At 40.9% G+C, this 17,784-nt stretch overlaps 1 protein-coding gene across 2 annotated transcripts in view; it reads left to right on the top strand.

Moving 5' to 3' along the window:
* The first annotated feature begins 542 nt into the window (after positions 1 to 542).
* Positions 543 to 17,784, top strand: part of CAMK4 (calcium/calmodulin dependent protein kinase IV) — a 274,921-nt gene continuing 257,679 nt past the window's right edge. Inside the window, exons 1-2 of one of the 2 annotated variants that reach the window (XM_032156686.2) lie at positions 543 to 558; positions 1,262 to 1,493. In XM_032156686.2, coding sequence (XP_032012577.1) covers positions 1,333 to 1,493 — 161 coding nt within the window. In that variant the 5' untranslated portion in view covers positions 543 to 558; positions 1,262 to 1,332. Of the gene's footprint in view, positions 559 to 1,080; positions 1,494 to 17,784 lie in introns of those variants that run through there. The other variant, XM_058440626.1, reaches the window with a different exon arrangement.

The following is a 17,784-nucleotide window of genomic DNA, read 5'->3' as shown; positions in this document are numbered from 1 at the left end:
TGGAGACTTACTAGGAAGAGTTTAGTGCATGCTGGAGGAAACTCAGGGGGAAAAAAAGGCTAAAAGTAACACCTGTGAAGTAAGGTGAACGGGCCTGGAGATATTTAGCCAGAAATGAGTTGTGATATAATAACTGTCATATATATGTATCAGAACATGACTAATTGTTGTTCGTCTTTGCTGAACTCTGAAAAGAAAAAAGTTGAAGGGTAGTTTAAGTGATGTATGTTTAATACTGAGAAGAAGATCCATGACAGTTGATGGACAGGACATAAGAATGCTTATGATGGGATACATCTCTTGGGAAGAGAAAAAGAGCTTTACATGTAGCAATCTTCTCTGTCATGAATGAGGACAGGTCCTGTCTTAAGGCAGAGGGTTTACTAGCTGGCTTCCACAAGGCCCTTCTAGAACTGTAATTCTGAGACACTTCAGATACTGAGACTGAACTCGACACAGCCAAGTATCTGCTCTTTTAGGAGCTCCAGCAGTGCCAGAGGAGGCAGTGCCACTAGCAGCGACGACCGCATCTATTCCAACTGAAGACTTCACTCAAAGGTGAGTCAGGTCAGTGTGGACCTGGGCGCTTCCTTTATCCTCCAGCTCTCACTGGGTCCAGGCACAGGAGCCCTGAGGGATCGGGGACCAGAGTACTCCCTCCCCAGCCACCAATATAAGCTTTGACAGAGGGATGCCTGGTTAGCTGGTGCTAGGTGGGAGGGACTCGCCATGGAGATGCGCTCAAGGAGGGATGAGTTGCGCCACCACCACCTAGGTCCCTCTCTCGCTATCCGGCGGGGCCGCCCGGACCCAGGTGCTCCCAGGGTGCGCCTGGCGCCCGCCATCCCAGAGCCACAGTCCCGCTGCGCACGGTCTCCCTCCAGCTCCGGTCCCCGCGGGAGGGCGCGTGGGATGCTGCACGGGTCCTTGTGCCTTCCCCAAGCTCCAGCATCCGGAGCCGCCCTAGCCGGCACCGCGGCAGCCACAGCCTAGAAGAGAGAAAGGAAAGAGGAAGGGCGGCGGGAAAGACTCGGCGCGGGAGGAGGGCGGGTGAGGAGGGAAGGAGCGAGTGGGAGGGAGCCTCTCTCCTCAGCGGTGCAGCTCATCTCCCTCCAGCGGGCGGCGACTCCGGGTTCCCCCTCGCGCCCTCTCGCAGAGACTCGCCCCCTTCCCCGCCCACCGTCCCTGCGAGCGCGGGCGGCGGCGGTGGGCGTGTGCGCGCGTGAAGGACGCCGCCTCTCTCTCGCTCCTGCGTTCGCAGGCGGCGGCGGGCGGCCGGCTTCTCGCTCTGGCAGCGGCGGCGGCGGCGGCTTCCGGAGTCCCGCTGCGAAGATGCTCAAAGTCACGGTGCCCTCCTGCTCCGCCTCGTCCTGCTCTTCGGTCACCGCCAGTGCGGCCCCGGGGACCGCGAGCCTCGTCCCGGATTACTGGATCGACGGCTCCAACAGGGATGCCCTGAGCGATTTCTTCGAAGTGGAGTCGGAGCTGGGACGGTAAGGCGCGGGCTCCGGCTGGGGAAGCCCGCGGCGTGCACTGGGGGTTGTCCCTCTCGCAGCGACGGCTCGGAGGGTGAGGGAGCCTGCCTCCGTGCCCTTCGATTTCTCCCTGCCTAATTAGTGTCTGGGAGAGAGCTAACCTTCATTCAGGTGTGGCTCGAGTCCTTCCCACCCCACCAGAGCGCCTAGGCCGGTGCAGCTGTAGGATCAGCCCGACTCCCTCCCACCCTCCCTCCTTCTCGCAGGCTGCCACTTCCCATGGGTGACAGCTCCCACCGCACGTGGGCCCTGCTTTCCCAATTGATGTCTTTGCTCCCGATTATAGCTTGCCAGAGGGTCCTGTTTGTCTAGTTATTTTTTGGGGTGGGGGACGGAGGGTGCCCCTCCAAATGAAGACAATTATTAAGTTAGATTCCTTCTTCTTCCCCTCGTCAAGCTCTCCAAAGCAAGTGACACTAGAAATTAAACTTAAATACTAGCTTCCCTGCAGAGTCTGCTCAGGAGTGAAGGGATAAATGAATCATTTAAGAGAGTTGAAGGCAGAATAATGAACTAGTGTGGCTTTAAAGAGAAAGCAGCATATGGGATCCAGGCAGTGGTAATTAGTGAGAATGCTGCTACTTCCTTTCTTTCATGCGCTGGAGTGATTTATTTAAATTATATATGCAACAGACCATCTCCCTAGGATTGCAGATATGTCCCCTATCCCTCCTCTGAAGATCCAAACAGGTAGCAGTTTGGCCTTCTGCATGATTCCATATGCTTTCATATTTGTATCCATTGAAAATTATAGTTTTCTTTCCCTTACTTCCTTTTTTTTTTGTCTTTTCTCTCTGTTATCCATAGGTAAGGAGATTTGTTTTCAACACTTATGTTTTAGATCCAGGCTCTTTGGTATAGGGAATCTGAAGATGTAATTTCAACGGTTGACAAGTTGCACCTTCTGTATTTACTACTCCTTTGCAATTTCATTTTTCATTCTCTTTTTGCTAGAAATAGTTTTGCTAACAGCCTTTTTATTTTTTCAAGTCATTGGAGGATCCAGAGCAGGATTCTGGATGTTGGTATTTAGTGGGAAGATGTAATGGTCACTGCCCACTCTCCCCCCAATTTGCTACTACTGTTGAAGCCTCATTGAATATAGATGTGTAAAATAGGCAAACTTCTGAATGAAAATTCAATAATTTGTCACTGTTAAAAATGTTTTGAAGTATTTGAGCACTGAATAATGTATACATAAACATCCATTTTTGATCAAGTTTTTCAGTATTCATCTGAAGATCTATTATATATGTGTAGGTTGAAATGAAAGGACAATGATGTTGATTTTTGTAAGGTCCAAAACCTGCCTGTTATTAATTGTATGATGCGTGACAGTGGAACCACGTAAACCTCTGAGTAAAGAGATGATCTACTTAAAATTGTTTACTGGGTGTTTTATAAACTGCTGTGTAGTAGAGGAAGTGCCTGATGCTGCTGCAGGGACTGTCCCAGCAGCACATCTGTTTTCAGAGTAACATTAACCCTAGATGCCTCAAATAGGCTGACTTACCCACACACGTTGTCTTTATGAATAAGCTTCACCATCATGAAACTCAGGAAATTCACTCTAATTTGAGAAATGGGAAAAAAATAAACTGCCAATTGTATACGCCTATGAGATAGTAGCCTGCATAGGAGAAAACTAAGAAGGTTGAAGTTTGGATTTTTTATTTTTCAGTTCAGAATTACGTGTTGCAGTAAATTTTGGAGGACAAATATTAATCAGTTATACAGAAGCTTCTCGACTTATGATGGTGTTATGTCCCAATAAGCCCACTGTAGTTGAAAATATAAGAAGTTGAAAATGCATTTACTACACCTATGCTAACAAACATCGTAGCTTAGCCTAGCCTACCTGAAACGTGCTCAGAACACTTAATATTAGCCTATATTTGGGCAAAATCATCTAACATAAAGCCTATTTTATAATAACTGTTAAATACTGTGTACAGATGGGATTTTGTAGACATGGTGAGATGTGAAACACAAAACACAATATTCAAAAAACACTGGCAACACAGAACACTCTGGAGTTCTGGTTGTTTACCCTCCTGTGGTTAACTGGGAGCTGTGGCTAATGGCTGCTGCCCAGCATCAGAGAGAGATCCTATCACGTATAGCTTAGGAAAAGATCAAAATTTGAAATACGGTTTCTACTGAATGCTATCACTTTCCCACCATCATAAAAGTCAAAAAATTGTAAGTTAAGCCCATCCTGTCGGAGACCCTCTATCTATACATTGCTAAGATTCTTGCTCTATTATCTAGTCTTTTGATTACTGTAAAAGATCACAGAGTTAAACTACATTGCGGAACAGTAAAAGCTAAAATGTCTTACTTAGGCTCTGTTTGTCAGCAGTAAAGCGTATTGTTAGGTACGTTCTCTGTACATGGCAGCATTCATGGGGTGCATGCTTACTCTGTTTGGCTGAGACTTTGAGAAGTACCATTTTCATTATCAGAAATTTTTAAGTAAATAAACTTCAGACATAAACCAACTACTATTCTAGATATAACTATAAGAATCGATAGAGCCAGAGAATGCAGCAGAATGATCATCGTACATATTGGCTGAGTAACTAAAGTCTTCTTCCTTCCTACACTAGAGATCAAGTTGAACTCAGGTCATTAGTTTCAAGCCTTTACTCTCAGCCTTGGGCCAAATCCACCTGCTAGTGCGACTCTAATTCATTAGTAATGCAGTTGTCATTAATATACTAAGAGAACAGTGCTTCTGGTGTTATGTGTTGCTGTTGTGGTTAGCTCTAGAAAGTAGACAGTCTCCACCAGAATTAGTGATTTGTTGGCTCCTCCATTACAATTATCTGTTGTAAAGTAGTGACTCCTGATTGCAAGAAGATTGGACAGTGACCATTGGGGTGATACACCCTGAGGATGTGTTTGGGAACTCAAGGGGAGCTGAACTCCCAAGGCTATACCCACCTGAAGCTCCTGGATAGTGCTGGTGAAGGCAGGTGCTGGAAGCACTGATCCACGTGGAGCCATTGAGACCAAGACAGATGTGATCACTTTCTTTTGGCGGGGAGGGCATGGGGTAGAGGGGTTAATTAAAAGTATCAGGCAGAGTAATTTTCCTTAAATCACATTTGAAGACATTGTTTTGTTCATAGAGTTTGTCAAAAAGTTTACAAAAATCATGACACACACACACATTCAACTCTACTTAAAAATACGAATTGGCCATGATCCTATTCAGGGCTCCAGATCCTCGAGAGCAGTTGGTCTTTTGCCCAGTGATTTGAGGAAGTGGCATTTTTAAAGGCTTTTCTGAGGGAGAAGGGAGCTGCCTCTGGTCCAGATCCCGCCCAGTGGTTTGGCACATGGAATGACAGGAGGTGGCCCAGCCTGCTTGGTGGTGCAGATTTCGTCTGTGCATGCAAACCCATGTCCTGTTTTCAGTTATCTCACCTTTAGTTTCTCCCTGTTGTTCCATGTTGAAAGAAAAGATGATAAGAAAACCAGATGTATTCCCAGACATACAAATCCAAGGAAACCAAACCAAATGAAAGATAATTAGAACAAGGGAAGTATGTGTTAAACTATTTTGGAACCTTTTTTGTTTTTTTTTAAATTTAGTTCCCATTCCACTTGCTGTAGTTTCTTTAGGCTAGGCACTTTGCATACTCCTCCCCACTGCAATGTAATTTTAAATAATACATTTATGTGTCACATTTATGTATACACAATTATGTGTATACATTTATAATTTTAAATACATTTATTTGTCAACTCAAACTAATTATGTAGGATCCCTTGCTATATATATTATTGTTTAGGAACCAAATAGATTTTGATAGGGGTGTGTGTGTGTGTGTGTGTGTGTGTGTGTGTATAAAAGAGAAACAATTTCATAAAACAATGTTTATTCTTATTACCAGCAATGCACTTTAATATTTTCTATTATATGCTGTTTGAGTTCATCCGTTTCATTAAAAAAAGTTGGCTGAACCCATGTGATTTCACATCCCACTAATGGGTTGTGATTCAGTTTGAAAAGTGCCGTTTTAGGCCATAAATCTGTGTGTGACAGATTAAGCTATGAGGCAGAGTCTTTTAAAGAAATTCCCTGCAGACCAATTGGAAACATTGGGTGGTATCCTTTTGGTACAGCCCTGTAGAGAAAAAGGCTCCTATGTTTGCCTCCAGGTCATTACTGATTTTTCCCTTTCTAAACATTTTGGAAAAACTCTGGTTTCTCCCCAGGGTCTGCTGGGCACACAGTAATCTGAACTGGCTAAGAGTGCCAGGGCCTGTGTTGGGAAGGAACTCAGGCTGAGAAGTGGTATATTCTACATGGTAATGCATATTCTGGCTCCAGGTCACAGTGAGCAAATGCTTTCTATAAGGAAACACGAAAGTGTGCATTTTCTAAGAGAAGGGCTTCAGCCAATGCTCTTGGCTTGTCTTAGTGCTCTTGGCTCTGGTTGATATAACAAGATGTCTTAGACTGGGTGGCTTAAACAACAAATATGCATTTCTCACAGTTCTGGAGGCTGGGGAGTCCAAGATCAGGATCCCAGCCAATGCATTTCCTCAGTTAGGACTCTCTGTTTTGCAGAAGGCTGCCTTCTCGCTGTGTCGTCACAAGGCAGAAAGGAAGAGAGAAAGAGAGGGGAAGAGAGAAAGAAACCAAGCTCTCTGGTGCCTCTTCTTGCAAGTGTACTGATCCCATGATGAGGGGTTTAGCTGCATAACCTCATACTAAACATAATTACCTTCCAAAAGCCCCACCTATAAATACCATCATATTGGAGTTGGAATAAGGCTTCAACATGTGAATTTTGAGGGGACACAATTCAGTCCACAGCATGGCTGCTGAAGAAACAGATTCTCCTTTTTTTTTTGTCAACCCATTTCCTAAACCATTCTCGTGGCCAGAGCTTTTTAGGTTCTTGATTTTTTCCGACACCATGCTTTAGGGCCCCACGGCCTATCTGGGTAGGTATACTGCTGGCTTATGATCTCCTGCTACACACACTGCACTTAGAAGCTCCAGCTCTTGGGGGGTGGTAGGTTTTTTATCTGACTAGGAGTTAAAAATATACTTGTGCCAACCCTGTCTTGTTCTTTGTGCATCTGATTCTTTTCTCAGGCAGTTGACTCAGGAGCAAGGTGGGATTGCAAGTGGGAGAATAAAAACTGGGTCTTCATAGGCTCTTCCCAGGAACACTGAGTGTAAGCTTCCAGAAGGCAGAGTCTGTGGGTTTGGCTGGTTCACTGTTATGTGCTCGTGTCTAGCACAGCACTTAGTACTTAACAAGTGCTCAACAAATGATTTTAAAGAGGGTGAATCAATGATAATGAAATGGGCCAGGTGCAGCATGTGTACTCCCTTCCTCTTCTTTGAGGTCTTGGTCCTGATGTGGTAGTGATATTATTCTAGGATAAGGAGAATACTGTAACGCTTTTCTCTTCTCCCTAAAACTTACCTGACAATAACCCTAATCTCAATCAGCATTGGTTTTCTTTCTTCAGTGTGAGTATTGATAGCTGCCACCTCTGTAGCTTGCTGTTGTTAAAAATAATGTCACTTTTCTGTTGGCAGAGCGTTTTGTGGCTCTGAAACGAAAGGGATTCAGTTTCACCTTCACTGTCATTTTACCACAGGTGTATCAGAATTAGGAGTTAAATCAAGTTGGACTAAAAGGCATGAAATGCCTCCAAGCTATACCATCCACTAAAGTTGATGCATAGTAAATGCTAAATTTGGAAATATACTCGTTGTAAAAAGCCTGAAAATCAAGAGAAGACTATGATAACATCATTGCTTTAAGAACACACTACTTTTCCATGTTTAAATACTGTCACAAGGTTAAAAATAACTCCAGATTTTGGAAAAAAAAAAAAAAGACACAGGTGCCATCTGCTTCTAAACTGTTCTGGAGAACTTGAAAGAGAGAGAGAAAAAGAACACTAACCACAAAATAGCTTCAAAGAACTTTCTTGTAAACACTTTACCCTCAGACATATATGTGTGGGTTATGTGTTTGCAATAATACATTTAAGAACAAAGTAGTGTTAGCCAAGTGAAGTGTTTCAACTACTAGTTATTTTTTGTTAATAATTTTTTTCTTTTTTTCCTCTTTTTTTTTAAAGTAAAGAGTTTTTTAAAAACTCCCTTTTGGGAAAGCTACGTATCTAATAAACAGAATATTGATTTTGTAAAATTTCAAGATCAAATTCATACTGCAAAATATGGTGTTTGAGTCCAGGAACCATGTAATTAAGAACAAAGGAACTTTTCATGAAGTTGATAGCAGCTAGAGTCAAGGTTTTACTCAAATTATATTGATCTTTACCTCATTTTTTTTTTTTTAATCTATTTGTAGTACAGGATTATCTGAAGATTTCATGACTCCAATGGTTTAATTAGGAAGTTAGGTCTGAATATTGATGGCATAGTATTAGCACGTAAAGGATGTGGACCCTTCAATACAGTTTGTCAGAGATTTTCCTCAGTCATTATCTTGTCAGTGGTAAAGATCAAATAAAGGAAAGAACAGTGTCTGGAGAGACAGTGATTCATAGTGATAGGTAAAGGGTAATGCAAGTAAACCTTCCTGTTTTCTCATAGATTAGGGTTTCTCAATCTAGGCACTATAGACATTCTGGCCCAGGAAATTCCTTGTTGTGGGGGCTATCCTGTGCACTGTAGGATGTTTAACAGTGTCCCTGGCCTCTACCTACTAGCTGCCAGCAGTGACACCCTTATAAGTTGTTACAACCAAAACTGTCTCTAAACATTGTCAAATGTGTCCCCTCTCTCCTCTTGAGAATCATGTCTTGAAGCTAGTGTTTTACACATTTTCTTTCAGTTATGTAGATAGTGAACAACAAGGAGATTGATAGATTATGTTAATTTGGCTTTACTGAGTATCTGCTACAACCAAATGTTTCTCCCATTTCTATATAATACCATAAAATTTCTGTTTTATGTGTATTCCACTTGTGTTATTTGCTTAATATTTTTATTTAAATTACCTTATTTTGTTAACCTAAATTTATTTACCAAGAATACAATTTTCACTAAATTGAAAGCCATAAATGAAAGCAAATTGTATATGCCATAAATAGAAACAAATTGTAAAAATAAATTTTAATGAAAACGTAGCATTTTTAGTAAATTATAGCTAGACATGTCCACATGCAGAAGGCTGTAACTCTGAGGATTGATTTCTTCATTAAAAAAGAGATTATCAAAGATTAGCAGAATTAAAACCAGAGTAGCACAAATTGAAGTTTTCTTCTTGATGTAATCAGAATGATTGAAAAGTAATTGAAAAGAAAAGGATGTTCTCTCTCTCTCTCTTTTATTCCTTGTTATTTAATTCCATGCCTTTGTGCTACCTAAAGTCCTCTTGTTTATAGATCTAAGCTCTTCAGTAATTCTGACCTAGACGATGTATGCTGGCAGGGTGCATGTGGTGGGGTAAGGGCCTAGAGTATGAATAAGCATGATAAATCAATATTTGGCCTCCAAATGCATAGGGTACTACTAATAAGGCACCAACAATATATTTAATGAAAGATAAATTAATGAATAAGTAAAATGAATAAAACTTATTAGAAATCTAAGAACGATAGCCATCTTCATGACGGAGTTATGACAGAGAGGACTGGGGTGTCTTTATCGGGGAGGGGTAGACTTTGAAATTTGGCAGGATTTTAATAGGTAGAGCCCTGGCAAACAGTATGTCAGGAAGATGGTACATTCTAAGAAGAGGCAAAAAATGGACAGAAAAATTCAGCATATACATTTTTGTTTTGCAAAATTTTTAAAGCATGAACATTGCAATGGCAGATAGGGTTAGCAGGGTAAGTTGATGTCAGACCAAAGACAACCTGTTTAAAAAAAACCAAAAAGAGTAGGCTTGTGTCACTTGAAAAACACTTTGTAGATAAAGTAACCATTGTGAGAGAAAAATGTCAGCTATAGAAGCAGCTGGGTCTTGGGCTGAGGTTGTGGGACTCAGAATTTGCCACTACCTATAATGTAGATCAAACATGGGGCTAGATAAGAGAAAACTGATGAAGTTGATTTTTTTTTTTTTTAAGGAAAAAACAATCCCATAGCCTATGACTAGGTAAGAAAGGAGAAATGTTGGACTTAGATTGGTTACCTAGACCAGGTAAAGAGTGAGTAAAAAGAGACAGTAAGTATTTTAGGCTTGAAGGCCATTCAGTCTCTGTTGCAGCTCTACCCTCTGCCATGGTTGAGAGAAAGCAGGCATAGACAACATACAGACAATAGCACGTTACTGTGTTCCAGTGAAATGTCATTTATGACAGTAAAATTTGACTTTCGTATAATTTTCACATTACAAAATAGTATTCTTCTTTTGATTTTTAAAAATGTAAAAATTGTTTTTAGATTGCAGACTGTAGAAAATCAAACAGCTGCTAGGTCTGGTCTGTGGTTTGCTGACCTAGACCCGTCAAGCTAAACTTCTCCTCCCCCCCAGTTGCATGAGAATTTCAGGTTAAAATGATATCAAATCTTAATTTATTCCAGGAACTACCTTTAGTCTCTCACTTTGAAAATGTCAACTTTATATTAGTTTTCCACGTGGGCACAAGCTTTAAATGCATACTCATCTTTTATCAAAATCTACTGAAACTGCTACAGTTACAGTTCTTACCTATGTGACATGTTGGCTAGTTCCATTTCTCTCTTTCTTCCTCCTATTTCTTTTTGTCTGATATTGATTATATGACTGATGTTTACTTCACATAATGTTTGTGAAAATGAAGAGCCCTTATTCGAAGGGTGTGAAAGTTAAATTTCCATACCATGAACAGTGTTCATATCAAAAGACTATTTATTGGCAGGTAATTTGTTTTGTACATAATAACTAAATAGGTTTCAAATTTATAATTCCTCTATTATATTTAGAGTGACAATAATATGCTAAATAAATTACTGATGAAAGATTTTCTTCTAACTAGTAAAGTTGAATTAATTTTTCCATTAACTAGTATTAGCTGTGTGTTGAATAATCCTTCTATATGCTATGCAGATGTCTCAGGTGGATAATTAAGGTCATTTAAATGAGGAACCTGTTTAAACAATCTTTTGAAAAGTTAAAATTACTCCTTTTTGTATATTGAATAGAGTTAAATTAAATCAGCCACTCATATTTCAACTATAGCAGAGGTCTATACGGTGGGATGCCCATAGCCAGGGGATGTGTAATGCAATGGGGTGCTAGAAGAAAGTATTAGAAAATCTATTTTGATTTCTTTTTTAAATTTTTATTTTTATTTTTATTTCTTTAATTTTTATTTTTGGATGTTTTAAAAAGCACATTAATGTTGGTTAAGTAACACATATATACCATTAATAGGTACATTAGTATGCACAGTTTGGAAGCATGTGCTCAAAAAATATTTTACTGGATGATAACTGGGTCAAAGAATAGTAGTCACCAGTGGATACCGAATGAACTTCTTTATATTTAAATAACATTCTACTTTATGAAAAGTGAGTTTAAAGCAAATATATAGATACAAATGCAAACAGAAAATCATATTGCAAGGTGTGTCTTTGTGCAGAAAGGGGAAGTGGGTACATACGTGCAACTGTTATGCATCTCAAGACTACCTGATGAACAGTTTTGATAAGAACTTACTGCCATTGTAACCAAAACAGTCACGTAGAAGAAAACAGAATGAGAGTAAAGGAATACAGGTTGCACATCAAGCAGAGGGTGAACTTAACTTTGGCTTCAACAACAAAGTTTGAGTGGTCATGGAGTTGAGAGGGAAAAAGAAATAGGGTTTGTTTGCAAGAATCTCAATTTTAATATAACTAATGCACTTCATGGCAAATTTTGCCAGCTGCTGGCTTAGGTAGCTGAAGGCACTGACCTAAAGTGTTTTGTGGGCAGTACTTGAAGAGTTGTGGGCATTAGTGCCAGAATGCTGAGCTTAACTCTGTTAGCAAATGTGTTGTTACCACTTACTTGTTAAGTCATGTTTCAGGGTGGTACGGCTCAAAAACTCACCAGGTACCAAAGTATTTCATAGAAAAAAATAAAGAAGACTAGATTTGAGACCACCATCTGATTGGAATAGCGTCTGAAAAAAGAGAATGGATATGACACATTCTTACCTGTTTTCTTTACAAGTTTGTAGTAGCATGCTTTGTTAAAAGTGCACTTTCTTTGATATATGTCATGCCTGTAGACAGAACTTGACTAGTATTATAAACCGGAACATAGAAGTGGAGAAGATAACAGATCTATAATTGTTCTCACACATGTCTTGTTACCTACAATGAAGTATTTGAATGATGTCTCCCTATTTTAGGTCTTTATGAACTGTTTAATAGAGACCTTCACTTGCATTTTACTTTTCATTGCTCGGAATGTTGCACTGTTTGCTTGGTCTACCTTACTTGTACTGATTTGAAGGGACAATTCATGACTACTTTAACTTAGTAAGCAGCTGCCTTCCTCTTAGGACTCTAACAGACACCCAAAGTTGTTCTTTAGTTGTGAAAACTGCCCTAAGATTAGTCTTTACCTGGATTTTAATGTCTGCTACTTACTCATTCAAATAAGTCATTTTTATTCAAAGCTCTCCATCAGGGCAACCACTGAGAAAAGAAGACTATGCTATTAAATGTGACCAAGTTCAAAATATATAATTCAATAAATCAGCCTAGCCTAGAGTGTTCAGTTCTAATAGGCCTTTAAAGGGTTCTTCTGTGAGTGGAAACGTTTTAGTGACTCCTGAGGGACCCTGGGCTCTTCCTCTCTTTTTTCCCCTCAATGTGAACATGTACGCTAATAACAATGTTCAATGAGGTAAACTCGTGAGCTCTCCTGAGTGCAACCTGTAACTGGAGGCAAACTAAGAATCTAATAAACAGAGCTTGTCATATGTATGTGTGACACACCAATGAAGTAGGAACCTGGGAAAATTTTCAGGATGATCTCCAGAAAACCAGTGCAGTTCTTTAAAATATTGACCTACTGAGGAAATGGAATGTCAGGACTGAGCTAAGGGCTGTTGGGATTGGGGGAAGTGGTTGGCCTAAGGATCTGGCCTGGGCCAGGTAAGAGCAGCAGAGCGTTGGTCCAAGCCTGAGCCAAGTAGTGGAGGGGAGTGATCCTCGGGGAGCCACCTCTAAGGGGAGAGGTGGGCGAGGCAGCTACTCAGGGTGGCTCTGAGGCGGGGAGCACCAAGCAGGCCATTCTGGACAGCTGGATTGGTGAAGATGAAGGTCTGCTGAGCAAGGCAGGGGCTAAGACAGGAACAGGCAGGACACAATTGTTATTTGACGGCCCTGCCTCTTCGGGCATAAAGCCCCGCACCTCACTCAGCTTCATTTGTAAATTGAAGATTGTGGTAGTGTGTTCTCCACATCATTTCTGTGACAATCAAATGAGATCACAAATGTGAAACACTGAGCTCCATACCCAGCACATAAACTTAATATTATTCCTCACACAGGCCACAAGGTGGGAGGTAGGAGATAATGACTCCCACTTGTGTATTGATAGGGTAAATACCTTACTTAGTTCAATTTATACAGCCTTGTTAGCAATCTGAACTCAACTTCCAGGCCAGCCTCCTTCCCCACCACTTCTCTTCCGTAATTACCATCATGGGATATTTACTAGGAGCTTGGTGTGATTATACTGTCTTTAAGTATGTTGCTAGTTAGTTCGAGAATACTACCAGGTGTTTATCACCAGTACCAATTCACAAGGACGAGCCTGAGGCTCAAAATGGTGAAGCACCTTGTCTAAGCTCACACAGCCAGGTGGAGAGGAGCAGAGCTGAGATTCAAGCCCTGGTTTGTCAGACTTCAGCAGTCATGCTCTTTCGCTCTGCCTGCCTTGGCTGCGCAGATGCCTCAGTGATCTTCATATCTCTGTGGTGTTAAGCATGAAACTCTCTTGGCCTGAAATGTACCTTTCCTATGAATCCTTCCAGGACAGTCATCCAACCTCAGGTAGAAAGTTTCTGCCCTTTCCCCACTCATATCATTTCATAATTCCCCATCTCCAGTGTTTATGGTCTTACAGGTGAATGCTTTGTGGTCTTCACCACCAGAACATCTGCTTATTGGGCAGAGGAACCCCATATCTCATCCCTCTTTTATTCCTACTAATAGGCCCATCCCTCAGCCTAATGCCTGCCTCCCCTTAAGTGTTTCTGGAACATTATGTGAATGAACAAATGTCAGAGGAATTAGGCGAATAGCTGCAAGAAAATCAGCAGTACTTAAAACTGTCTTTCTTCAGGATGCCTTTTTTTCTGTACGAACCCACTTCTGAACTAGCACACTGAAATTACTTGTTCAGTACCTGTCTCCCTCTCATTAGAATGTAAGCTCTTGAGGGTCTGGTTTCTGTCCCTTTGTTCACTGCTGTGTCCCCAGAATCTTAGCACAATGCCCTGTTTATAGTGAACACTCATTACATATTTGCTGAGTAATAAATCAGTTGCACCTGTGGGGTTTCCACAATTGGAAGTCCTTTTGAACCCAGGGAGCTCTGGTCTTTTGTCAGTCATTTCTATCTTAAAGAGTCCCCATCTCTAAGTGATCAGGAAAACTGTCACCTTCTGTGAGTAGATTATCTATCTCTAAGATCCCTTCTAGTCCCAACCATGTGTGCACGTGCGTTTTCTTCCAATTGAATTCTCTGGGCGATCACCTTAGTTCTTTATGTTGTTCAGGAGACAGAGCAGCTTTTGAAGTAAGTAGGGGCTCTAAGCCTGAAAGGCTTTCTAAGTGTGTTGGAGGATCCTCACATAAATTTTATTCTCATTTTGTGCTTTCTAAATGCATCACCTTTAAAAAATGTACTTATTGTTATATTCACTCATTTGTACTTCCTGCTGTAGACTATACAAATGCTAGCACTAGTTGTAGATATCTAGGACAAAATTTAGAAGAAAGTGTGTTTCCTGGCTTCCTCTACCCCTCTAGTTTTGCTTTTAGAAAAGAATCATTCTTTTTAAAAAGCTTGACTTATGACCTATTTGTGGCTGTGTAACCAGTTAGCAATGTCCTGTCACATGGTTGGGTAACATATCCCCTGCCTTGACCATAGGAGAGGAAGGAAGACCTAAGGAGAGGGTCTTGAAGGAGATAAGAGCATAAATAGTCTGTTCCATGTCTATCTTTATTTGGGGATATTATCTAAAAACCATCTACTGAAATGTTTAATCATCGATCAAAAAGAAATGCAGCTTGACATAACTTCCAAGTAGGGTTATTAACTTTACATTCCTGATATTTATGCACTGTCAAAGTAATTATTCTGGAAATGTGTACCTTCCCGTCTTTCTTTTGACAACCAGAGACCAGGGGAGTGTGGTGAAAGGAAACTGTGGGTGGGAAGCGGAGAGGCAGATGCAGAGCTGAGGGGCAGAAGGGAGGCCACTCCTTACCAGCTTTATGTCTTGTTTTCTGAGTCCAGTTACCCCTAGGCCCAGAGCACTTCTCCGTCCCCTCCTGATTTCTCCGTTTCCTTCATCTCTCCAGAGCCTAGGTAACTTGCATTTCCTTGTATCTGCCCATGTTATGGAATGAATGTTTATTCCTCCAAAGGCATGTATTGAGACCCTAACTCCCAATACGATGGGGTTTGGAGATGGGCCTTTGGCAGAAAATTAGGTTTAGATGAGGTGATGAGGCATTAGTGCTCTTATTAAAAGAGTTGTGAGAGTTTGCTCGCTCGCTCTCTCTCATCCCTGACCATGGAGGACACAGCAAGAAGGCAGCCGTCTGCAAGCCTGGAAGAGAGTTCTCACCAGAACTTGACCACACTGGCACCCAATTGCAGACTTCCAGCCCTCAGAACTGTGAAAAAAATGTTTTTTTTTTTTAGTTAAGCCACCCCAGTCTGTGGCACTTGGTTATACCAGCCAGAGCAGAGAAAGACAGCCCTGTACCCTTTTTCCCCATTTGGCACCTGTCTGACTTCGCAGTTTGAGAAGTGATCTGCTCTTCTTTCTCAGATGCCTGACAATTTCTCCCAGAAGTTGGGGAAAGGAGGCCAGAACCCCACTTCACAAGGAGTAAAGCTCCTTACTTGTTTTGTCTAGGATGGCTAAAGCTGACTCTGAGTGGCTTTTTTTTTTTTTTTTTGTAACAGGAGGTGGGCTCCCTAGCATGCCTCCACCTTGGCAGACCCTAGACTGGGAGAATTCTTCTTTGGCTACATCCCCACTTCCCCTCGTGCCTTCCAGGCACTAGCACCTTGGATCCCACTGTGCATCCGTACCTGTTGGCTTTCCAAGTGTCAATGCCTGCCAGCTCCCGGTACATTATTTCCTCAGCAGCTGGCACGGGATTTTTTGTTGCCAACCAGAAGCTCAGCTATTAAAAAATAAAACTTGGCCCATCTTGAGTATCATATGTTTTCATCAGGACTTGGATCTGTATTCTGGCACAACTCACACGATCACTTTGGGGACCTCTCTCAGGACTAGGAACCCAGTATTCCTCTGGGTCTTTGACCACGTTTTCACCTTATTCTGAATACATTCTCAAACCTTGAAAAACCTGTGATGCTTACGATTAATTCGAGGGCTGTTTTACTCGTGTTTTGCTTGGTTTTATTGGATTTTTTTTTAACCTTGTCAGTGTTTCTTTAGCACTAGGTTGCTTTCTCTGGCTGTTATTGTCAGTTTTCTATCTTAAATGATAAATTCCCGAGAATAAGATTCATGTTTCTTAGGTTAATGAATAGCTAACACACAGCACTGAAATGGGGACGTTTACTGCATGACTTTGCATGAACATGAGGTTATCCAAGAAAGGAGATTTTTATTTGCAGGGATTGTTAAATATTAAGATAAATGAAAAGAACAAGCTTTGGGGTTAGAAAGACCTGCAATAGAGTCCCAGTTCGGCCACTCATGAAGTGTGTCATTTTAGACAAATTTTCATTGAGCCTCAGCTTCTCTACCCGTAAGAAGAGATAATAATGATTAAATGAGGTCAGTGCATTCATTATACATAGTAAGTGTCCAATAAGCATTAGATATTATCGATATTAATTCTGGAATAGCTGTCTGTAAAGGTGGAGGGATTGTAGGTGATTGGATAGCACGCTTTCTCAAAAATGTCACAAGATTCTAAAATTCTGGAAATGCGTTGGCAGGAGGCCTTAGTAATTGTCTGCTACTGCTTGCAGCTTCTGAGTAAGCTTTCTGAGCATCTAAGCTTCCTCTTTACCCAGGGGTAGTACATTGTGCAATATTTGTAAATATTTGACTACTGTTTTTTGATATTTCATGTATTGAAAAGAAGGTGTAGTATAACCGTAAGATTTTCCACATCTGCAGACAAAAGGAAAGTTAGGGTAGTTTAAAATAACTGCTGCATGTGGTTCTTTCTGTATCATTTTTCAATTTTCTTTTCTTCTAAAAGGGTGTTAGAAAATATTAATCTTTTTGTTGCTTTGAGGTCTTATTTACACTAACTTTAACTCTTCTTCATAGATTAATTTTTCATTCTGAATGTTGCATTCTTCACTGGGAAGTTAAATAACCAAAGCAGAGTCACTGCAACTTAGCTGTGATTTAGAAATAAAGAATAGAGTTCTGGAAATCATTTAACAATCTAAAAAAAAAAAACCCCATAAGTAGTAAGGAATATTTTAAAGCAGTCTGTTAGTTTATGCACACTGATAAAACAATATATCACATGGAAGAGACTTATATTTAAGTGACGTCACTATTAGCCATACCTAAAAAATGTATTTCTCTAACGCGATACCTAAATTGTAAAAGAAAGTTTGATTTCCAGTTTCATCTTACATTTCTTTAATAGCTGCTTTTAATTGTCCTACCCTCTCTTCTGGTGAAGGAACTTCATTGCAGTACTTAAGAAAACAGATTAATAACCTTGAAGAAAGCTGTTAGTGAGATACTCATAACTAAGGAAAAAAGTGGGGGGATAGAAATTAGATGACCTAGAAGACACCTTACTTGAGTGTCATTTAGGTAAGCGTCATTCATTCTGGAATGCCTCTCGGTAAAGGAGGAGGGATTACAAATAATTGGATATCACAGCCTTTCAGGTTGTTCTCTGATTCTAAGATTTCAGAATTGTTTTGGCTGTAGGGCAATGCTAAGAGTCAAAAGCAGGGCTGCAGCCCACATAAAATAACCCTATGACTTTAGTAGATATTAATGGAACCCCCAGTGGCAACGATGATGGTACAAAGATACATTCCAACTTTGGTACCTAGTAGCTGTT

This window comes from Hylobates moloch, unplaced genomic scaffold, assembly GCF_009828535.3.
Source record: "Hylobates moloch isolate HMO894 unplaced genomic scaffold, HMol_V3 SCAFFOLD_6, whole genome shotgun sequence".
Taxonomy (NCBI): Eukaryota; Metazoa; Chordata; class Mammalia; order Primates; family Hylobatidae; genus Hylobates; species Hylobates moloch.
The sequence above is the reverse complement of the archived record's forward strand: the minus strand, read 5'-3'. Positions and strand labels throughout refer to the sequence as shown.